The sequence below is a fragment of the Lissotriton helveticus genome, chromosome 3_1 (assembly GCF_964261635.1).
Source record: "Lissotriton helveticus chromosome 3_1, aLisHel1.1, whole genome shotgun sequence".
NCBI lineage: Eukaryota > Metazoa > Chordata > Amphibia > Caudata > Salamandridae > Lissotriton > Lissotriton helveticus.
In genome coordinates, this window is record NC_136061.1 from 1943199134 (window position 1) to 1943223431 (window position 24298).

The 24298-nt window shown below is 46.0% G+C and overlaps 1 protein-coding gene across 3 annotated transcripts in view; it reads right to left on the minus strand.

Moving 5' to 3' along the window:
* The window catches only part of INTS14 (integrator complex subunit 14), a 171308-nt gene that overhangs the window by 97538 nt on the left and 49472 nt on the right, over positions 1-24298 (minus strand). For all 3 annotated transcript variants that reach the window (XM_078683016.1, XM_078683017.1, XM_078683018.1), the window contains exons 6-7: positions 15720-15862; positions 14094-14186 (exon numbers count right to left, since the gene is read on the minus strand). In XM_078683016.1, coding sequence (XP_078539142.1) covers positions 14094-14186; positions 15720-15862 — 236 coding nt within the window. The remainder of the gene's footprint in view (positions 1-14093; positions 14187-15719; positions 15863-24298) is intronic.

The following is a 24298-nucleotide window of genomic DNA, read 5'->3' on the forward strand; positions in this document are numbered from 1 at the left end:
CGAAAGTCATTGCCACTTGGGGTACAATTAACCAGCTTCTGAAAAAATATGTGGCACTGGGGACCTGGTTAGCAGGAGCCCAGTGCACTTCCAGTCGAAATCACATCAAATATCAGGCAAAAAGTGGGGGTGACTGTGTCAAAAAGGGCTACTTTCCTACAAGGACCAACACCCAAACCCCCAGACCATGCAATAAATCTGGGGATCATTCTAGACGACAAGCTCAACATGACCTCACAAGTCAATGCAGTGTGCACTTCTTGCTTCCATATGCTGCGAAAAATCTTCAAATAGTTGCCTCAGAAAAAAACTAGTTACTTACCTGTACACTATGGTTCTCCAGTATTATCTTTCATAGATTCACATGCTTGTATCTTCCCCGTCGTCATGGTGGGAGTCTCACGGTAACAGAATGACTATAGCAGTATTATACAGTAAAACAACTGCATAGAAAGTCCCATAGGGGACCATAATATTTGGTTGCCAAACCTCCTTATTATTTGGAACAAAACTCAGCCAATCAACTGCCAGCCCTGACAACACACTCCCCAGCAGAGCCATCATACCTCAGATTTCAGCCCAGAGTGAGAGTCAAGAATATATCCAGAGATAAGAGGTCTACCTGAGTAACGGGGAGGTGGGAGGGCCGCATGTGAATCTATGAAAGATAATACTGGAGAACCATTGTGTACAGGTAAGTAACTAGTTTTTTCTCCAGTACTGAATCTTTCATAGATTCACATGCTTGTATCAGAATAGTGAGCAGTACTTACTACAAGGAGCATTGCTCAGGATAGAACCTCACAGGCTTTGTGGGCTCTGCTCCTCTTTTCATATATTAACAATCATAAAAATATAATATTTCCAAAATGTTACACAAAGCATGTCTATTGACCAGACAGAATGTAAATAAAGCAAGAGCATGACCTTGAAATATATATATATATATATATATATATATACATACACATATATATATATATATATATATATATATATATATATATATAATGAAATATATACTCTTGAACAGTACCTTATTGAAACAAGCATTGGAAATGCAATAGGGCTCGCATTAGGAAAGTTTGAGCTATTGGTCTTATAAATTTTTTTTTTTTTTTTATGTGTTCTTTTTTAAAATAGCTAAATTAATAGCTTTGTCATTAACAACGCCAATAGTTATAACTTTCGCAAACACCTATAGCATTTGTAATGCACCATGTTTTGTATTTACGTGACTTAGATGTATTGATATTACAAATAACAATGGCTTTTAATTTTTTAAAATAATTAATACTTAATTTATTTAATTTGTAATGGCAATAGCTTAAACTTTTGTAAATAACTTTTGTGAAGATTATGTTCAGTGTTTTTTATTGTGACGAAAATCCAAGAACAGAAGTGAAATATTAACATCTTTTTGTGATTTGTAATAAAGCATGAAAGCTTGAAAACAGCTTGAAACATTGAAAGAACATATTTGAACCAGTGATGCTGTGGTTGCGCTGAGTGATGCTGTGGTTGCGCTGAGTGATGCTGTGGTTGCGCTGAGTGATGCTGTGGTTGCGCTGAGTGATGCTGTGGTTGCGCTGAGTGATGCTGTGGTGGTGCTGAGTGATGCTGTAGTGGTGCCGAGTGATGCTGTGGTTGCGCTGAGTGATGCTGTGGTTGCGCTGAGTGGTGTGTGCATCGGTGGAGCATAGTGGGTGCATTGGTGGAGCTGTGTGGTGGGTGCATTGGTGGAGCTTAGTTGGAGCTGTGTGGTGGGTGCATCGGTGGAGCTGGGTGGTGGGTGCATCTGTGGAGCTGTGTGGTGGGTGCATCGGTGGAGCTGTGTGGTGGGTGCATCGGTGGAGCTGTGTGGTGGGTGCATCTGTGGAGCTGTGTGGTGGGTGCATCTGTGGAGCTGTGTGGTGGGTGCATCTGTGGAGCTGTGTGGTGGGTGCATTGGTGGAGCTGTGTGGTGGGGCATCTGTGGAGCTGTGTGGTGGGTGCATCGGTGGAGCTGTGTCGGTGGAGCTGTGTGGTGGCTGCATCGGTGGAGCTGTGTGGTGGGTGCATCGGTGGAGCTGTGTGGTGGGTGCCTCTGTGGAGCTATGTGGTGGGTGCATCTGTGGAGCTGTGTGGTGTGTGCATCTGTGGAGCTGTGTGGTGGGTGCCTCGGTGGAGCTGTGTGGTGGGTGCATCGGTGGAGCTGGGTGGTGGGTGCATCGGTGGAACTGTGTGGTGGGTGCATCGGTGGAGCTGGGTGGTGGGTGCATCGTTACAGAGGGAAGGAATCTGTACTTGGAGGAAGTGGGGAGAAAATCGCTAGGGGATAGGTAGAGCTTGAGCCGGGAGAGAAATGCATCTACAAGCGGCTTGCCAATAGTGCGATTACAAAGCTTCACACACGAAGCAGAGGAGTTTGACCGAAACAAAGGTCACTCCCGGAATGGGTACAAAGAGAAGGGTTTAGTCCGGGAGATTGATGGGAGTGAGTAAGGGTGACGAGAATAGCGTGAGGGAAAGCTAGAAGACATTCAACCAGAAAAGGAAAAGCTGCCATGTTAAAATAAACGGGAAACACGGCCTGGCGGCCGTGTAAAGTGAAAGTACGGCCGGCCTGGACAGTGAAAGGGGAGGAGGGAGGAGAAATGCGAGACACTGCAGCAGCAGCCTTTGATGTTGCAGCCGGCCATGCAGTGAATAATTAGGGGAGGAGAAATGCCGGCTGGGGGAAGCTGAGATGCCTGTGGGAGGGAGGCTTTGACGTGCTGGTGGCTTTGATGTGCACGCGCTTTTTGCCAATGCGCTTGCGCATTGAGCTTGTTTTTCTCGGGCACAGCAACAAATCGCCAAGATGGTTAAGCTCTAGTTAAGCCACAATATAGCTCGCCAGCTATGCGCAAGCGCATCAGCGGGCGAGCCCTAATAAATGGCGTAGAACTGCTTGTCCCACTGCTGCGTCATTTCGCCATGCTGTATCTAGACAATAGTGTCTAGTAAAAGTGTGCACATTCTTCCACGTTGCTGCTCTGTAAATGTCTGGCAGTGAAACTCCTGCAAATAGGGCCATAGAAGTTGCCATCTTTCTGGTGGAATGTGCATGTACTCTGGATTGAAGAGAATTACCGGCTTTGTCATGGCACAGAGAGTTAGCCGAAGAAATCCATCTAGAAATACTAGATCTGGAAAGTGCCAAACCTTTTCTTGGAACAGAAAATGCTACAAAAAGCTGGTTTGTTTTTCTGAATGACTTCGTTCTGTCAATGTAGAACTTTAGACACCTTTTGACGTCTAGAGAACGTAGAGATCGTTCTGCAGACGACAAAGGATCTTTAAAATATGTAGGCAACACCACAGGTTCGTTGAGATGAAATATGGAGGGAACCTTAGGAATGAACTTCGAATTTGTCCTCAAGGTAACCTTATCAGGACGAAATTGGAGGAAAGGTTCAGAAATCGAGAAAACCTGAATTTCGCTTACTCTCCTTGCTGAAGTGAGAGCTAAAAGTAAGGCCGTCTTCCATGAGAGAAATTGTAAATCCGCTTTATGTATCGGTTCGAAAGGAGACTTCATGAGCTGTGCCAGAACTGTATTAAGCTGCCATGAGACTGTTGGACGGTGAACTGGGGGAAACGTTCTGAAAAGTCTCTTGAGAAATTCTTTTATCACTCTTTGAGACCAGAGAGATGGACGGTTAGGATCTCTTCAATATCTTGAGATAGCTGCCAAATGTACTTTTATAGAAGCATATGAAAGATTTGCTTTAACCAAATGCAAAAGATAAGACAGGATTTGTCCTGAAGAGATTTTAAAGGGATGAAGATTTTGGAAAGCGCACCATTGACTAAACCTTTTCCATTTTGCTGTATAGGTCTTGTTTGTAGAGATTGCCCGTGATTCGGAGAGAATATCTCGGCATTCCTGAGAAATATTCAAAGATTGAAATTCATGCTCATGAGGTTCCATGCCCATAAATTGAGCGATTTAAAATTTGGATGGAGAATTTGACCTTTGTTCATGGAAATCAAGTTCTGAGAGAATGGGAACTGAATCCTGCGTGCCACTGTCAGCGTGAGGAGATCGGAGAACCAAGCTTGTCTCGGCCATGCTGGAGCTATGAGAATTAATTGGCACGGTTCCGATTTCATTTTCCGAATCACTTTCGAAATTAGAGGGAATGGAGGGAAGGCATATGCGAACATCCCTGTCCAACACATTTGAAGTGCATTGCCCCACAATCCTTTCTGATGGAATCTGCTTGCGAAGTGCTTGCATTTTGAGTTGTGAACCGTCGCAAAAAGATCCAGTGATGGGTCTCCCATAGGCAAAAGACTTGGAGAAGCTATCTTGATGTAATTCCCACTGGTGAGCAACATTTGGAGACCTGCTGAGGGCATCTGCTCTTATGTTGTTCACCCCCGGAATGTGCTGAACTTGCAGCGAGATGTTGTGGAGTAGCAACCACCTCCAATTTCTTGCGCTTGTTTTTAGAGAAGTTCCGACCTTGTACCCCATTGTTTTAGTGGGTAAAACATGGTAGTCGTTCTGACGGTCCTGACCAGAACCGTGGAACCTCTGATCCTGGGTAGAAACGCTTGTAATCCCAAGAACACTGCCTTTAACTCTAGTAGGTTGATGTGAAGATGAGTTTCTCCTTCTGACCAATGACCTTGTATTTCTAATTCTTGGAGATGTGCCCCCAACCTTGCAGAGATGTGTCTGTCATGGAAATCTGAGGTATGATTGGTCTGCTGGGGAGTGTGATGTCAGGGCTGGCATCTGATTGGCTGAGTTTTGGTCCCAAAAATGAGGAGGTTTGGCAACCAAATATTATGGTCCCCTATGGGACTTTCTATGGAGTGTTTTACTCTATGATACTGCTATAGTCATTCTGTTACAATGAGACTCCCACCATGACTACGGGGAAGATACAACCATGTGAATCTATGAAAGATTCAATACTGGAGAGCACCAGACGTAACATCACGCAAGCACTCATCAGCAGCAGGCTGGACTACGGCAACATTCTCAACACCGGACTCTCCAAATAACTCCTGCACAGACTTCAGACCATCCAGATCACTGCTGCAAGACTCACAGTCGACGTCCCATGCTGCACCCACATCACACAGCACCTCAGGAAGCTTCACCGTCTCTGAAGGAGACTGGCTTAGTATATGGTGCCCTCTTACTTAAGCGAAGCACCCTTCACTAATCCAGACAACCCTTATGGTGATTTATATGGTATTTGATAACCTTGTGAAAGCTCTCTAAAGTGTTAGCTGTGGAGAGCAACCTTCAGCCTTAGCCCAGAAGGAGTGTTAAGCAGCTTGTTTTACCAGTTCTAATCATGTAGAGTAGGTTAAACGAAAAATAACCACACAGTCTATATATAAAAAGATGTCTATATATAAAAAGATGTCTATTTATTACATCACACTCACTAACACATTGGTATATCTCCTACCCGGAGATTTAAACACAAATACACAATAATGCTTACATTGCAATAAGGTAAGTAGCACAAAATACAGTGGTCGCCAGGGGGAGACCAAACCATATATTAACAAAATTGGAATGCAAACTGCAACCGAAGTTGGAACTTGGACCAGCAGACTCAGAGGAGCTGGGGACACAAGGAACCACCCAAGGTAAGTACCCACGTGCCTCACAGAGTCTGTGTGCAGAGGGGTCCGATAGAGGTCAATCAGAAAGTCATGGTTGCAGTTTTGGAGAAGAAGGACCCTTCACAGTGGACCCTGAAGGAACCTCGTGGAAGACAGAAGGTTTGAGAGTCACCCCACTCGTGGATACCGCAAGAACCAGGATACCTACACCAGGGAAGCAGGGTGAATAGGTGCGAAGGGACGTCAGAAACTGCTGTAGACCACAATGGAGGACTTCAAAAGAGATGCCACTGGAAAAAAGACTGTGCAACAGTCCGGTGGAATCCATGGGTGGAATCTTGAATGGAAGAACCTGTAAGCAGAGGGGACAGTCTCTATGCCACTAGGAGTTAACCACACGGCATTGAAAAGCAATGCCCACCAATGACTGACAGTTCAAGATAGTCAACGGGGACCTTGTCACTGCAGTTGTGAGGACTAGGCGAGACTGAGGAAGACCAGGAGCCATGCACAAGCTCTCCTATGTCGGAAGTCGAGAACCAGGGGGTGGATGTCCGGCGGAAGTACCAACCAGCCTTGGCAGCTAAAACAGGCGTAAAAAGCAAAGAAGGAGCATCGTTGGGACCAGCAAGGTCCAAGGGACTCACCACAAGCAGTGGAGTCCGAGCCGGCCCGATCAAGCAGGGGAGCCTAATGGAGCATAAGAAGACCCTCAAGAGGACCCACAGGCCAAAGGCACAGGAATCAAAAGAGGACCTCGAGCAGTTACCAAGAAGGAAGGTCCACATTGCAGAGGAAGCAGCGAGGACTATGTACTTGGCAGGGAGAGATGCTGGAGACTGGAGCTTCTTGTAGCCCAAAGATCTCTGGAGTGCAGAGCCAACAAGCCTTGGCAGCGATAAATCAAGGCAGTGCACAGAGGTTCTGTCCCAGCAGTTCAGACGAGGGATACTAGCCTCAAAATTGCAGAGAGAACAGGTCAGGCCTCAAGGGAGTTGCAGAACCACCTCATGTGTTGCTGAGCCTTTCAAAGTCCGTGGGATGTCACAAGCAGTAGACTGTTCAGCTTTGTTGCGGTGCCTGCAAACGCAGGGGGGTGCTCCTTCACTCCAAGAGAGATTACTTTAGGTGTCCTCGATACCCACAGGTCTGGTGAAAATCCTGGAAGAAGCACAGACGACGAAGAAAACTTGCAGAACCTCAAGACCAGGAGAAGCAGGAGTCTTCCTTGAAGCAGTCTCGGTTCGAGGCGAAGTCCAAGCTTCCAGACAGTTGAAGAGTGGTGTGGTTTCAGGCTTGAGTCTTGTCCCACGCCGAATCTGAAGACAGACCCAAAAGTAAGCCCTTAAATATCCAAGGAAAGGGTTAGGACAACTCAGGGGTTGGTCAGAGGGGAGGATACTCCCATGTCCATTGTCAAGTTTCGCGCCAGAGCGGGAGCCAAGGGCTCCCAGAACTGGTTTCAACTGGAGTGTGAAACAAAGGCACCATATGTGCCCTTCAAAGCAATCTGGTGGTGATGGCAAGCACCTCGACCCCAGTCCAATACACCAAGTCCTATCTGGAAGGTGGTCACACTTTCCTGTGACAGGAAACCTATTTCTCTACCTTCCCCTGCTGGAGCTCAACTCAGAAGCAGGAGGAGGACAGAATTGTGTCTGGGGTCTGCAGCAGCACTAGCTTGCTGGCAGACCCTGGAAGGCTGTTACCATGAGTCCTGGGGGCTTCCCAGAGCCGCCCCCACCCAGTGAATGGAATCATACCTCCAACACCGGTAAGTGCAGTGAACACAGATATAAGAAAACTAATATCTGTTGTAAGTGGTGCTTGCTCCAGCTTACAAAGGCTGCAATGGCAGGGCTGTAGTCACAGTTTGAGTGGTCTCTCATGGGTGGCACAATACATGCTGCAGCCCATGGGAGACCAATTAGTACCATACTAGTGAAGGATTCTGAACTAGCCGGAGCACCTTGCAAAAAACGTATATAAAAAGAAAAATAGGCTTATGGTTTATTGGACTATCAATTAACCATCGGTGACATCAACAGTTTGACAGAATTCTTCTGGGAAATTTTGTAGAGGTCCAACAATGCAACCTTGCCATATTGACCAGAATGTGTTTGTTTTCTGGTGGTTCTTCCTGGTAGGAGAGCTCAAAGATTATGTCTGGTGCTGCAAGGCTAATTACTGAGAATTGCTTCATGAACCAAGGGTCTTGAAAGCAAAAGGCCAAATTTCACAACATGCTTAGGTTGACAAGTCTGGTCAGAGAAGCTAAAGTTGTAATAACATAAGGCCTACTTTGCGCTTTCAGAAAATAGGTACCAAATGCAGAGTAAAGCAGCCTCTCAACTAAATGTGGTCTCTAGAACAGATATGTCTGCCTAGATTGAATGGAAATATTTACTGTTTCTGAGTAAGGCCTATACTGACAGTGCACAGTGTATACTGCCACGTCGGTCAGTATATATTTTTTCTATACTGACTGAGCCATACTCAGACAGACTGAGAACACAGCCGTCCATTAAGGATGCAGGTTAAGTGAGTATCAACTACAATACAATGATAGCCCAGACAGTGCATAAACCTTCTAGCTCAGCAGATAAAACCCAAAGCAGATAAGCAAGAAAAGAAGGAAAATAAATGAAAACACAATGAAAGAGAAATTCCAGCCCTACAGTAATGGAAAGAATAATGAACAGTTAATCTAGAAGCAATTTAATTAAAATAAATAAAGCATCATAGATCAAAATACAATCTTCACTAGTCAGCAGAAAAAAATGGAACAGAGCAAGATATTCAGTGAATATGGAGGGGTGGGGGAAATAAGTGAATTTCCCATGGTTTAATTTTTATTTGACTTAGAAGTTTTTCTTAGACAGATGCAGTTACAATCTTATTTGCATGCGGTTTAAAAACAAATGACTTTTACATCATGTATACACTACACAACTGTATAGGACTCATGCCTTCAGGCTCCGCTGAAAATTGTCTCGTCTGGCAGACAATACCACTTCTGCTTCCGATAACAATACTGATTTCTGAAGCTAAATGTTATGAGAGCAACTACACTATTTTACCCACAGATGGAGTCTTGAGAAGTAAACTGAAGTTACTAATATTGTCAATCATATGATGGATTCTTGCTTATTAGCGAAGGCTCCATTCCAAACTTGGTGTTGAAACGTAAGAAGGAAGTCAATTAAACTCCTCTCAAATCTTGCATAGTCAATACTGTGAAATATTTGCCCCACAACCTTGTGTTCTATTAACATCTCTTCCGGTTTGTCAACCCACTCCCAGGCATTCTGCATGTGGTCTAAGAGCCAGGATTTGTTTCAAATTATCAACTCCAATTTGACGTGAAGACGAAGGATATACCTTACTTTCACCTCTGGGAGATGGTTTTTCCTAGCACTGCAATTTGCATACATTCTTGCAGATTGTGTATGTACGGCAACCAAAAATTAGAAAATTCACATGATGGCTCATGCAACTCTAACCATTTGTCTCCCAGGGAGATATGAGGATTCAGGTCATGCCCAATTCAGAAGACCCAACCATATGACAGTTCATACATACAATTGGCAACTAAGACATTTCAGTAAATCAATGCCCTGCATTCTCCTGATCATGCATATCTGGTTGTTATTCCTCCACTCCCAACCCTGCTCTATGCTTACGCCATGGTGACTATATTTTCTCCCATTTTTTAACCCCCCCCCTGCTTTTATATACTCTTTCTTCAGCTTTGTGGCACCAAGCAAGGTCACGTTTTCACTCTCTCAAGGAAAGCGGCAAAGGTGCTTCCCACCTCCTTGCAATGTTCCTTTTGGCAATCACAGCTGCAGGAGCAAGCCAAATTCCCGTATACCTGAGCCAGTCCGAGTTGCCATTAATCATCAGGAGAAGCCATCTGGCATCCATAAGGACCGTTACTCCTGAAACGCTTGACATTACGTCAGTGACACCCTGTCAGTATCTAGCTATCACCGGACATTCCCACAAAATGTGAATAAAGGTACCCTTCTGATGACACCCCCTAACGCAGAGCGCTGTGTGCGTCTTACCCCAGGTATATAGTAGCGTGTGCGGGTAGTAAGTACGGTGTAGTGTCTTGAGTTGTACCAATCTAAATCGTGTCCGAATTGCACTCTCTCTTGGGCTCTGTATTGCCTCCTGCCAGTCTGTGTCGTCCATGTTCCCAAGATCGTCTGTCCATGCCAATCTCAGGGCCACCAAGGGATCTGGTATCTTATTCATAAGCTTACGATATATTGTGGAGGTTGGTTTTTCCGGGATGGGGTCCAGAAGCAATCTGTCCTTCAGAAGTGAGTAATCTGGAATGGGGGTGCGATGTTGAATGTGTCGCCATAGGGCATGCGTCAGCCTAAGATAGTGATATCTTTGCGTGTGATGTAAAGTGTATTCTTGATGCAAGTCTTCAAATGCAAGTGGAGCCTCTCCTCTCCACACATCACCTAGGTGTTCAATCCCTATCAGTTTCCACTTTCCGAAGCCCGCTAATGCAGCTACCTCCCTTAGATCCCCCTCCCATAGTGAGGTCCGGCTGGTCAACTTCCCGTTCCAACCCAACAGTCTATTCACTTCCCTCCAGCACTCCACAAATACTCTTATGTGTGATGGACACTCCAGACGCCTCCTTCGGGAGTGTAAGAGTGGTGCACAATGGTCCCCGGACATACCAGCTCTGTCCACTCTATATGCAGGTTCATTCGGATCTGCATATACCCAATCGTTTATAACTAGCAGCTGGGAGGCCCAATAGTACAGCTTGATGTCCGGGACTGCCAATTCCTCATCATAAAACTCCATGTTGTAATTTGTGAAGCGCTATCCTAGGGGAGCCCCCCTGCCACAACAGCATTCTTTTAAAAAATTTGGAGGAAACTCAAGAAGGGGTATTCTGGATAGCGTAGAGAAGGCACGGCAAGGCCATCATTTTGAACAGGGCCACCCTACCCATTAGCGACAGCGGGAGGGTACGCCAATAACTTATATCGGCAATGAGGCGGTCCATCTGGGGCTCAAGATTTCTCTGCACAAACACCTCGTGATCCCTCACAATATACATGCCTAAGTATTTAAACCCCTCACTCACTACCGGGGCCGTACATCCAGCCGGTATCCTGGGCGGGGGGCCAGACAGTGGAAATATTTCCGATTTAGACCAATTAATGGTGTCGCCAGAGTGGCTACCAAAGAGCTCGAAAATGTGGAGTACTCTCGCCATCGAGTAATATGGTTGTGCCAGATACAGGAGAATATCATCCGCATATAGAGTAATACGTTCCTCCCACCTATCCCCCAAATCATCGGATCTCTTCAAACCCAGTGTGCCAGTGGCTCCAATGCAAGGGCAATTAGTAATGCGGACAAGGGGCAGCCCTGACTGCACCTCTAAAATGTAAACGTCTGGCTAGGATTGTGCGTTGAGAATTTCCTGGGAAAAGGTTCACTAGACATTCATACAATGGGGACCCTACGTGCTCTTATATCTTTATTATATTAACTATGTTTATTCAGCACAATATAGTCAAGGCGTCTTGGCTCTACAGGCATTTACACAAAGTCAGATACAGAGAATGAAGAATCCCTCTAAAAACCTAGAAGAAAAAATATTCTAGCATCCTAAATAGTCAGCACATCAAGTAATGAAGATTGTTTGTGAAAAACAAACTTTTTTAGGGTTTTCCTGAATTCTTTCAAGCGTGACTCTGCCCAAAGTCCTAACAGGAGAATATTCCATTTTTATTGCTGGCAACGGAAAAAAGCCCTACCTACATAATTTACTGTCCCTGTGTTCAAAACTTGAAGAAGGTAAGGGTGCCCTGATCGTGATCTGTCTCCTGACTTATGCCAGTTGAATATGGTTGCTCCAAAGTATGGGATACTTGCCTAAACGCCCTTATAGGTCATTGTCATAGACGCGTTATCTTTAATGGGGAGCCAAGACAAAGATTTCATGCTAGGGTAAAGTGTTCAAGACTAAAGGGTAAAGTGTTCAAGACTCCAACCTAGTGCCTGCAATTTAACAATGTAACAATTTATCATGGGCAGAGAGATGCATAGCCGTTCTATAATGGACATAATTCAGACATGAGCAAATTTAAAGCATCATCCGGACAGGTGCCAATGGGGGATGATGAATGGCATGGTGCTCCTCAGAATTTTTATCTGGAAGTAACAGACTATTCACAGAATTGGAGGGCTCGCAACCTTTGCTCCCCCAGTGGTAACAGCACTATTTTGGAAAAATTAAGTTTAAAACATCTTTAAGACGACTGACTGAGGGTCAGGCAGTTGTTGAGAGTAGCTGGATTGTTAGCCACTACAAATCCTATGGTTTGTTTTGAAAGACCGAAAGTCAACTGTTGTTTGCCCGAATATAACATTTTATCACTGGCCAGGGGTTGCATGTATAGGCTTGAAAAAAAGGATGAGGTATTGATCCTTGGAGGATACTCCAGCTAGATTTCTGGGGCTGGAAAACAAAGGGGTATGATACCCCATTGAGATCTAACATAGCATTAAAAACTGTCTCAATACAGAAATATACACCCTCCACAACAGAAGAGTAGAAGAGAATGCATTAGATATGATAAACTCCCCCCAACAAAGTGAAAAATTGACACTCCAGATTAAGAGGAAGCCTCCAATCCAGGCACTGCAGATAGAACACCATAAATAAAGAAAATACAGGAGTCCAATCCAGCAAACACACTTTTATTCAAATTGTCAATGCATGGTTCGAAAGTCGCAATCCTAAGGTTTTGCCCTGAGGAAGTTCCTTTTACAGGAACGAAACGCGTTGGCTGTTGTCAAGTGTTTTTATGAAGATAAATAAAGAACATTTTCGAAATTAAGTGACCAGTCTGTGACTTCATCCCTGGTGCTGCCTCCACTCTAGCATTGATCTTTGCCTCTGGGTTTCCAGTGGGACCGAAATGCAGCAGGTCCCATGGTGGGCTGGCACAGGACTTCACTTAACAAGGGACTTTATGATTGATGTGCTCAGCATATAGTCAACTGTAGGTTCTTTTTGTTGTATTTATTCAAATTTTGCAATTTTTCCAAGGGGCCATCAGTGAGCAAATGCCAGTTCAAACTACTACAGCAGGAATCAATGATTGTGTATTGAGACAGAATTTGTATTTTTGGGACACCAGCTGCCTATCACGCCATATGTTAAGTCAAATCCTCAATCCACAGCATTTTAAAGAGATGTTTCCATGATAATAAATATGGCCTCTCCACTACATTGGTGCCTCCAATGGACTCTACATCCAGTGGACCTACAGGGAGAGGAAGGCAGGACAAACAGGTAGAAGCCAGTACCAGGGTCACTCCCATCTGCCTAATACATCCAGGGATACATCATTCACAGCTGGCAGCCCCACTCCCAGTTGATGTGTGGTAGAGGGAAGATAAGACCTATTCCAGGCTCCATTTCTCCACCAGAAATAACAGTTTGTAACCCTACACTTTCTGGGCCAATATGATAAGTGTGCATGGATCAGGAAATCCTGCGCGGTCAGCCTACTGGCAAGAACAAGTGAAAGCCTGCACTGGTGCAGCTATTTTAGCGACATTCCTGGCCGAGATCCATCCACTAATAGCACACAATGTATTTTTTAATCCATCCACCAAATCAAGATGAATGGACAGATCATCAATTTAGGTTCTCACAGGTACAATCAAAATTACATCAGAATTAAGATTTGTTTGAGATATTGTAGGATAGGAACAATTGAAAGCACTCTTACATCTACTCTCTGGCAAACTGCTGCACAACTCTCTGGCTTTACTATTTAAACAACCTTAAGAATAGTGTTTTCTTGTTCTGATTAGACCTTGCCGCTCCCACTTCTTCAGTAAAAGTTAGGAAGAACGGAGACATTATCTGTTTCAAATTATGTACTGCCCTAAAATCAATAAAACATTTGCCTTGGACACCACACCAACTATAAAAATTAATGGTTGTGTGTCTCAATACTGGGTATACCAGGAGTTGTTAAAAGGATTACTTGATATGGGGGTACACTACAAACACCACATTGCATTAGACTTTGCCGCTCCCACTTCTTCAGTAAAAGTTAGGAAGAACGGAGACATTATCTGTTTCAAATTATGTACTGCCCTAAAATCAATAATACATTTGCCTTGGACACCACACCAACTATAAAGATTAATGGTTGTGTGTCTCAACAATGGGTATACCAGGAGTTGTTACAAGGATTACTTGATATGGGGGTACACTACAAACACCACATTTCATCAGAAACTGCGGGTGATTCCAAGCTCTGTGTTCTTGCAGATAGTTGGAACAATGGCCTTGGTGTTCAATCTAAACTAAAATAAACATGAACGAAGCTAGTACATTCATTCCTAAACCCAAGCGGCAAAGGATGGATTCACTCACAGGTTGGAAACCAAAGTTATTGCAAGGGACTTACCTTTGTTAACTGCGATCGGCAAAACCAGATGTCTAGATAGGACAGGAGGGCTTGCAATATCAGAGATGTCAATAAACCCAACTATGTCGAGCTCTGTGAAATAAAACATATGGTGTTCAATTAGGAGTAGCTATGGAAATGTATAATACACATACCATTGTTCTGTTTAGGGAAATCAAATGGTATGGCCACATCATTACTAACAGAAGGTTGAATAACATTTGTAAAAGCATCTAACATACAAGGCCCCACAACTGAACACTATGGGTGCTGGAATCTACTCTACTTCGAAATCAGGAAGTTCCTAAATAATTGGTGATTGCACTATTTCTCTCAGGAGAGCATCCATTATCTAGAATGCCTTCCCACTTGAGCTGCACATGCCCAGTTTCCTGTTTATAGCACTCCATCTCAGCATCTTGACACAAGCCCTAAAATGTGAGTTTGAGACAAAATATTTATTGTGATCGAGCATCAAGTAAATCAGTATTTTGAGGGAAACCTAACTTTGTATGAATTATTTTTCTATGAATTGCTGTATCGTAACCTGCTTCTCCCTGGGAAGCATTATAAGTTATAAAAAAGTAAATCAGATGGAAAGCACTCAGTTTAAAAGTTGAAGATCGAAGCTTAGCATTCAGGCCAAATTACGTAAACCAAATTGAGCGTGCGTAATACAGGTTTGGGCAAATTATGTCAAATATCAACGTAGGTTGGGTTTTTTCACATATGCTAGGCTTCTTTATTTGATCAAACAAACTCAAGTTAAACATCTCTCGGCATAGACAATCTTCTGTGTAGGAAAACGAAACAAAACCAACTCTTAAATGTTGTCTTCGTATAGCAGGAGACAAAAACCTTTTGTGAGAAAAGGGGTTTTCCTGACCAAGTTAGAAGCAAGTGAGTTTTATTCGCCGCCCGCACCTCTTCTTAATGAAGGAAACATTCTTTGAATGAAGGACACTGTTGACATGCGATATCATTAGTAATGGAAATGATGCAGAGCTAATGTAGTTTTGCACTTTACCATTCTAATTTGAGAGGTTTTGTTTTTAGGTACTGTGAGAAAGTGGCTTATTATCTAATGTTTGAAAAAATGAAGAAATCAACTACAAGGTCTAGTGCAAAATTAAATATCAACAACCTGTTCGATAGATGTTGCAGAAAAAAAATATATTAGAAATAGTTAAAAACACGTTAGTTAAAAAAAGAAAACAAAAAGCTGCATTTATCCATAATTATCTAAGGAATGCAAAAAAATAAAAGTTCTCTCCGCTAGTCACGGTAAGCTAGAAAAAGAGCACAAGAAACAAAAGCAGTGATCAATTTTGTTTGCTTTAAACAGCTGCTTTGTGACCGGACCTGCCTTTCACCTCGACTGCTGGCTCAGGCAGCAGGCATTGCAATGTCAGGACTAGACTACAATATCTTACTAGAACCGAGTTCCGACGCCTTTTCTTTATAATCAACAACTGGATGCATCACAAGGAGAAGATAATAGAACAAATTAGAGATGGGCTTTTATACAAGGATTGCAGAATCCCATGTATTATATTTATATACATGGACTTCGGTTCATAGAGAAGGCTATTCAGCAGCTTCTCCATAAACTCTATTCCTTATTACCTGTGTTGATCGATTTGGGGATCGGGTCTATTTCTTCATCCACAGTGACTGTCTCAGGCCTGGGAAAGACTTGTACATCAGTTGATAAGTGACCACACCGGAGAACAGCATGGAACGGAGTATATGCCAGGTCGATCAATTTTCTAGGTGTAACCAGACAGAAACTGTAAGTTTTCACAAGACTAAAGAAAACACACAAATCACATCTTCTCCGAACTAGTTCAATTGGGAGTTATTGAAAGACCCAGGCAAATGAAGACCTAGAAAGCCCCAGAACATTTCTGCATGAACATGTTTTTCTAATTAGAAAATTTAGAATGTTCAGCTCTCTTTAGAAACTGCACTATGGAATGTAGGGTTCCTGTAGCTCATAAATACTTTGTACAGCACTCCCCACAAACCACAAGCACCAGAAAAATCTAGTTTTTTTTTCTTCCCCATTTTCTTTCAGTGATACTATAGGCAGTCTAGGGACCATAGATTTGTTGCAGCTTCTCAAAGACAGAGTAACTCTTCCATATCCATAACCTTGTTGGAGTCACAAACTATTGTATTATCCAGATGGGTTTTTAAGGTTCAGGCACTATAAAAAAAGACTAAAGGGTTTTTGTTCTCTACAAAACCTGGCCTCCACCTTTGTACTAGGCAACCTACAATTGACTGTATGCACAGAAGCCCAGGTGGCAGCTTTTAATACTGTGAAAGCATTGAATACCCTTTGCTATTAGCTCCTTACCTTAGAATATCCCCAGGCGCCAGACTGGATCCGGGAAAGTTTTTTGACAACAGTACCCCTGCGTGTCGGAAGGTGGCGTTGTGCGGCTCCACGTCCGTCGTTGGCGCCAAGATGACGTCACGGAGACTACATAGGCGCCACCCATGCGCGCTGACGTCAGTTCTGTACACGACTTTCTGCGCCAGGTACACAGAGCCATGCAAGAAGCTGACCACTTGTGCCATGAAATTAGGGCCCTGAAAAGGATGACCTTACCCTAGAAATCAGTTTGCAGAACGGGGAGGATGGGTGGGGCGGTATGGAATCAATCGCTAACTAATGTCTCTTACAGATATATTGTTACACAAGTAACTTATGCTTCCGAAAGACACACGTTAGTGATAGATTCCTTACCTTAGAATAGATACCCCAGCAATACCAACCCCAGTGGTGGGTCTGCGAACAAAGATCACACCAGAAAGTCACGGAAAACAGAATGGCCAAGGAAGCCGCCTCTCCGGACCCGACGTCCAAGGCAATAATGCTTGGTAAACGTGTGCAGCGAGGCCCAAGTAGCTGCCTGACAGATGTCCTCCAAGGGGACGCCGCTTCAGAAGGCAGTAGTGTCTGCCGTTGCCCAGGTAGAATGGGCACGCAGCCCCACGGAGGCTCTTTCTTAACCAATGAGTAACAGGCTTTGATGCACAGAAAGACCCGACCTTTCTTGGTGCCCAAGTAGCCAACAAAAAGTTGGTCATCCACCCGGAACTGTTGTGTGCTCTTCAGATAGAATGAGAGCGCACGTTTTGGGTCCAGACGGTGGAGCCTCTCCCTCTTTTGAAGAATAGCGGAGGCGGAAAGAAGGTGAGCAAAGTGATGGTCTGCCCGATGTGGAAGGGCTAGACAACCTTTGGCAACAAAGAAGGACGAGTCCTTAAAACCACCTTGTCCGGATGAACAGAGAGGAAAGGAGGTTTAGAAGAAAGAGCCTCTTCTGGCAGAAGTGATAGGTACCAGGAAAGCCGTCATTAGAGTGTGAAGACGTAAGGGACAGTTATGAAGTGGCTCAAAGGGAGCGTACATCAGAAATGTCAAGACAAAATTTAAGTCCCATTGAGGCATTATGAAAGGCACGGGAAGAAACATGTGTGTAATACCTTTCAGGAAGCGATTAACAACCGGGGACTTAAAAAGAGAAGGTTGATCTGGAAGCAGTATAAAGGCAGAAATGGCCGCGAGATAACTCTTGATAGTGCCCAGAGCAGAGCCCTGCTGGGCCAAAGAGAGAAGGAAAAGAAGAACCTCGGAAAGAGGGGCCGAAAGGGGATCCACAGCCTTTGCTGTGCATCATGCCACAAATTTGTTCCACCAGCAGGCATATACCGTCTTAGTGGAGGGACGCCTGGCTGCCAGAATAATATCACAAACTTCAGAAGGAAGGTCAAAAGCTGTCAACTGTCGCCACTCAATCTCCAAGCATGGAGGTGGAGACTGGACAGGTTCAGGTGGAAGACCGTCCCCTGCTGCTGCGACAGTAAATCCTCCCGAAGAGGCTGTTGGATCAGGGGATCGATCGCCATGCTGAGTTATGTTATGTTATGCTCATTTATTAAGCGCACAGCTGCTCCAGCGAAGGAGCGTCCTGGCGCCCGACAAGGTAGCAGCACAACATAACTAGAGAATACCGTGCAGTAAAACAGACCTAAGGAAACAGAAAAGTTTTAACAGCTTGACGAAAGGAGAGCAAGTCACTGAGGGCGCGAATCGCCGGGGGAAGGGAGTTCCAAAGCACTGCGGCCCGAACTTGAAAAGAACGGCCTCCAGCCCTGCTACGCTTGAAGCGGGGGACGACCGCAAGTTCGAGGTCTGAAGATCTTAAAGCCCGGACCGGTACATAGCGGGACAATAAAGTGGACAGAATTGTAGCCGGAGATCCCTTAAGAATTTTGTAGGCTACACAGAGGGCCTTGAACCGAATCCTCTGCGCAATCGGGAGCCAACGCAGCGAACGCAAGGTGTTAACAGTAGAGCAAAATCTGGGTAATCCTACAACAGCTCTTGCTGCGGCATTCTGGATGCGCTGAAGACGGATAATTTCCGCTTGATTCAGTCCCACTAGGAGAGAGCTGGCGTAGTCCAGCCTAGAGATCACGGTCGCCTGGATCACAAGTTGCCTAGTAGTGGCATCAAAGAATTTTAACACGGGACGGAGTCCACGCAAGATGCCAAAACAACAAGCCGCCGTACGCTTGGTATGGCAGACAAAGGCGAGAGATGGATCGAGCCATACCCCAAGGTTTTTTAGCTCAGAGACCGGGGTAGGCGTAGGGCCCAGATCTGCTGGCCACCACCTGTCTCCCCAGAGTTCCGTCTGTTTGCCAAAGATCATAACCTCCATTTTACTTGCGTTCAGCTGGAGACAGTTGGAAGTCATCCAGCTGGCGACCGCCCGAAGTCCTTGTTGGAATCTGGGGGCATCCACGTCCGCATCCCCGCTGATCGTAACCGCTAGCTGGGTGTCATCGGCGTATGACACCATGGTCATACCTCACTGCCTGACTACCCCAGCCAGCGGTCTCACGTATAGATTGAATAACGTGGGGCTCAGCGAGGAGCCCTGGGGGACCCCCAGATCCAAAGGATGGAATTTGGACTGATAAGGCGGGACGGCCACGCAAAAAGAACGGTTGGCAAGAAAAGAACTGAACCACTGGAGAGCAAGGCCGGTAACACCAACTTCCTCCAGACGAAGCAGAAGGATAGGGTGGGACACAGTGTCAAAGGCGGCGCTCAGATCTAATAACACCAGCGCCGCCGTTTGACCCGCATCTAGCACGGAGCGTAAGTGCTCCACCATATACAGTAGGGCAGTCTCCGTGCTATGCCCAGCCCGAAAACCATTCTGCGTTCTGTCAAGGATGTTAGCCTGAAGAAGATGGTCTGAAAGGACAGAGTTAACATGCGCCTCCGCTACTTTAGCAGGCCATGGAAGAAGTGAAATTGGACGGTAATTCTCGGGCTTATCACCGTCCAAAGATGGCTTCTTGAGAATGGGCATGACCACTGCCTGTTTCCACTTACGTGGGACTACGCCAGATGCAAATGACGCGTTGATCAAAGAGCAAACAGGCGAGATGCCGTGCAATGCTAGGTCTTTAAACAGAGCCGGCCGGGAGTAGCTCGGGATATCAGTATCTTCGTGCCCAATCTGGAGCCAAAAAAATGACTTGGGCCCGGTCGCGACGGATCTTCTTCAGCACTCTGGGCAGAAGTGGTATAGGCGGAAAGGCGTACAACAGAGTGCAGCTCCACTTGTGACGTAGAGCGTTGCCGAGCGGGCGCCGCCTTGGAAATTCCAATGCGCAGAACTGATGACATTGCGCGTTCTCTTCGGTGGCGAATAGATCTAACCAAGGCTCTCCCCACTGCAGAAAGAGAATTTGCGCCACGTCCGAGTACAGACGTCATTCGTGATCCTTCATGCACCGACGGCTGAGTTCGTCCACCCTGGTGTTCAAAGAACCTGCCAGGTGTTGAACCACCAAGGAAATGCCTTGATGTTCCAGCCATGTCCAGAGGCGGAGAGCCTCCTCCTGACATAGGGTCCACGACCCCACCCTGCACTGTTTGTTGCAGTACCACATGGCGGGGGTGTTGTCCATGAACACCTGCACTACACTTCCCCGGACAGAGGGAAGGAATGCTTTCAGTGCAAGTCTGATCGCCCGAAGCTCCAGACGGTTGATGTGGAGCCGGGACTCCGCCGGAGACCTGAGCCCTCTGATCTCTGCCTCTCCAATGTGGCCGCCCCATCCCAGGAGGGACGCATCCGTCACCACTGTGTGCTCCGGTTGGGGAAGTGAGAGGGATCTGCCACTGACACAATCGCGATTCGTGAACCAACACTGCAATCATCGTGCAGTGCCCTCCAAGATCTGGACGTGATCGGACAGGTTGCCCTGATGCTTCAGGTCCCACTGCAGAGCCCGCATATGGCCATCTGGCATCTTGCACTAGCAGGATGCAGGAGGCCATGAGGCCATGAGGCCCAGGAGCCAGAGGGTCATCCTGACTGAAACCCAGGATAGAGGCTGAAAGATCGGAATCATAGCCTGCATATCCCAGACTCGCTGCTCGGGGGGATAAACCCGAAACGGCTTCAAATCCAGAAACCGACTATGAAGGGGAGCTTCTGAGAGGGACACGGGTGCGGCTTCGGCAAGTTGATGGAGAACCCCAGCAAATAGAGGAGGTCAGCCGTAGTCTGGAGCCCGCCTTCAACAACCAGTCGTCAAGATAGGGGAAGACTAGAACCCCTGATCTGCGCAGAGGAGCTGCGACCACCGCCATCACTTTCGTGAACACCAGAGGGGCTCTGGTAAGGCCGAAGGGGAGCACAGCGAACTGAAAGTGCTCTTGGCCTACTGCGAACCGCAGGTAACGCCGGTGGGCCGGCAGGACGGGGATATGAAAATATGCGTCCTGCAAGTCAACGCTACCATCCAGTATCCAGGGTCGAGGGCAGCCAAGACGTGAGCTAGTGTCAACATCTTGAACTTCTCCTTCCGGAGGAAGCGGTTGATGTTCCTGAGGTCCAAGATGGGACGCATGCCCCCTTTCTCCTTCTTGGGGACCAGAAAGTAGTGGGAATAACAAGCACGTCCTACTTCTGGCTCAGGAACGTGTTTGATGGCCCCCTTGGCCAAGAGGGCCGTGACTTCCTGCTAGAGAAGCGCAAAATGGTCGCCCGGCATGCGGTGGTACTGAGGTGGCATGGCTGGAGGGGCAGTCTCGAAGGAGAGGGAGTAGCGCCTTCGGACGATTTGCAGCACCCACCTGTCCAAGGTAACGGAACGCCAGTGAGGAAGGCGATGGCTAATCCTGGCTCCCACCGGCGAGGGGTGCGCCCCAAAGCTCAGACTAGGAAGGCTTGGAGGCGGATGCTGTGGGAGTGGAGGTGAACTGACCTGACCTGCTGGTCCCTTGTCCCGCCGCGGCGGGAACCATATCTGCTGCCGTGCTGAGGTTGGTTCTGCGCAGGCTTGTGGCTGAACAAACGTGTCGGGTGCCCCTTCCGTGGCCACGAATGAAACGAAAAGCAGACGTGGCCGGGCACGTGGTGGAGAGACCAAAGGACTTGGCCGTAGCCCGCACTATCTGCCTTATCGCCAAACAGGCGAGTGCCATCAAAGGGCATGTCCATAAGAGAACTTTGTACATCTCCTGAAAAACTAGTGGACCGCAACCAGGCGTGGCGACGGAGGGCCACTGTCATGGAGATCACCCTACCCAGTGAGTCCGCGATGTCCAGTCCACACCTGATGGCTAACTTTGCTGCATCTTTCCCCATAGCAACTGTTTGGGAAAGCACTGTCCGAGCCTCCTCCAGACACTGAGGCAGCACCTGCACAACCGTGTCCCAAACAGCATAGGAATAGCGGCCCAAGAGGCATGCACCAGTAATTTTTGCTAAAAAAGACTCTTCTATTGTTTATGGAAAGCTGCTTTGACTCCAAGACAGACGCCGGTTTCAAACGCTACGCCCATCATTTCAATATTGTATGAAATACCACGCAAGGAAGACAGTTCTCCTCTTTGATACGGATGTTTCCGCTGACCCCACAAAATAACACGTATTCTTTATATACGTGTTAAGGGCACGGCTGTGACCATAGATCAATTTCATGGTCCTATGCTGCTTTCCATAAACAATAGAAGAGTCTTTTTAGCAAAAATTACTGTCCTGAAGATGGTCTGATGGATTGACGCTACAAAGACCGAAACGTCGACTCGGCCTTCTATTCCTGAGAAATATCATTATTCTCGAGTGACATATATTCTCAAGAAGGAGATTTGTTGCATTTAATTGTGTTTGAATAGTTGTTTGTTATGAATTGCTAGGCTAATTGAATTTCACTTCTTTTCATGACTTTTTGCTGATTTATTCACATGTTTGTACTCCTTTTCATTTGTTTCTATATAAAAAAAAATTATATTTTCAAACAATTAGGATTTCCCGTGTTCTCTGTGCTTACAAATTGCATTGATTGGTGTTGTCTAATGACACTTTGGTGTTTGCTCCGGATGGACTAACCCTCTTCATATTTACATAAATTAGTTGTAAACAAATTCCCTTGCAGGCACCCTTTACCTTGTATGGTATTGTCCAAGCCTCCAAGGGTCTATTGGGTCTCCCAATGTATTTACTATATTAAAGCACAATGGGCTGAATGACAGAGTTTTGAAACTCACAGAGCAAGAGTCTCAGATTTATCAAAAAAACTTTAAATTAAAAAAAGCCACATGTATTTGCAACTGTTAAAGCACGTCTACAGAAAAGTAAGAAAATGGGACAAAATGTTCGGAAACATCAAAATTGAGGAAAATGTAGACTTGCTGGATTGCGAAAGAATCAGTTGGGAGTTGTAGCCAGCCAGAGTTCTGAATAGCCGGGAAGAGTTTGGACAGGAAAACCATGGACCAGAAGGTTCAATTAAAAAAACATAAAAGCTAGAGAGAACGGTCTGCCTTTTTTATGCTAATAATATTCAGAATTTCTAAACTTTATGAGCCCTAAATGGATAAAAAAATGTTCTCAAAGTGATCTTATATTTACCAAGCATGTTGTACCCTGAATCCTGCAATGCTTTTATTAGGTGGGGGAAAGGGGTTTAAGGCATGCTTTTCAGGAAGCAACAGAAAGGTATGTTACACAACACACAACAGTTATGACTAAATACTTTTTAGGTCTCGCCTGAACTAGTGCATGCGCTGCGAGACATTTAGTAAGTGGGCTTTTAAAAGTGCTACCACACAATTTTGCTGGCCTGGCGCTTGCGAGCTTGCGGGCACACGCGCAGCTGCCAGCTTTCAGCGCCCAATCGGGCGCCATCTGGCTTTCCTCTCGCTTGCTCTCTCAACCGAGCAGAGCCTCGCCGAATCTCGCGTTAATTGGAAACATATGTGCAAGCACGCTGCTTCCACTTTCACCGCAGCGCGCGCTCACGAGCGCACCACTTTTAAAGCCAGGCTTGTCTTGTTATAGTTAGGAAATGCCTATTCAGAATTTTTACATGTAAGTGTCTAGCCTTGATAATATGTCCCGGACTTTACCCAGGCCTTCTGGACTCTCAAACCTTCATTCAACTTACTCAGGCAAACCTTACTGGCCTTTCTGGGTTCGGAATGTGACTGACTCCGTCCAGCCCTATAGAACTTGTGGAGCGACGGTGTTTCCCCGGCCCTTCTGGACTTTCAAAGCACGTTGAAAAATCTCCGAATCTGCCCAGAAGCTTCAGCCCGACAGATGTCTGATTCTGCCCATCCTTGCCGCCCCTTCACTAGTTTGACATTCACCAGTCCTGCTTGCCATTCAGAGCTGAACACGTGATGGACTCTGCCCAGCTCTTCTGGCCTTCCGTAGTTTGCCATGCACCTGACCTGTCCTCCCTTACCTGCCTTTCAGAGGCATGTCGAAAAGCCTTTAGATTCCATCGGGTCTGATCGCATCAGCACCTCTGCAGAAATATAGTGCCCACCGGCTTCTAACGCCTCTTCTCCAGGCGCGTGCTCTGATATCCTGTTTGACACCTTCTTGCAGAATGTCTTGTGCACATGCGGTGGAATGAAGCTCGGCATGGTGAGAGTTCATATTTCACTGAAACCCCAGGAGTTCTCAGCAGTGACACCGCTCAGACCTTCTTCTGTCCTCTCACACAGCTGTGGTGCGGCAGATACAAGGCAGAGCACCGAGGTAGCATCACAGCTCGGAGTGGTAATGTGCCTCCTGCAGCGCACTGGACATCATCTTCAAAAAACAGGAGTTCGAACTTGTTGGACTCACTCAGCTTTTCATGCTTTCCAG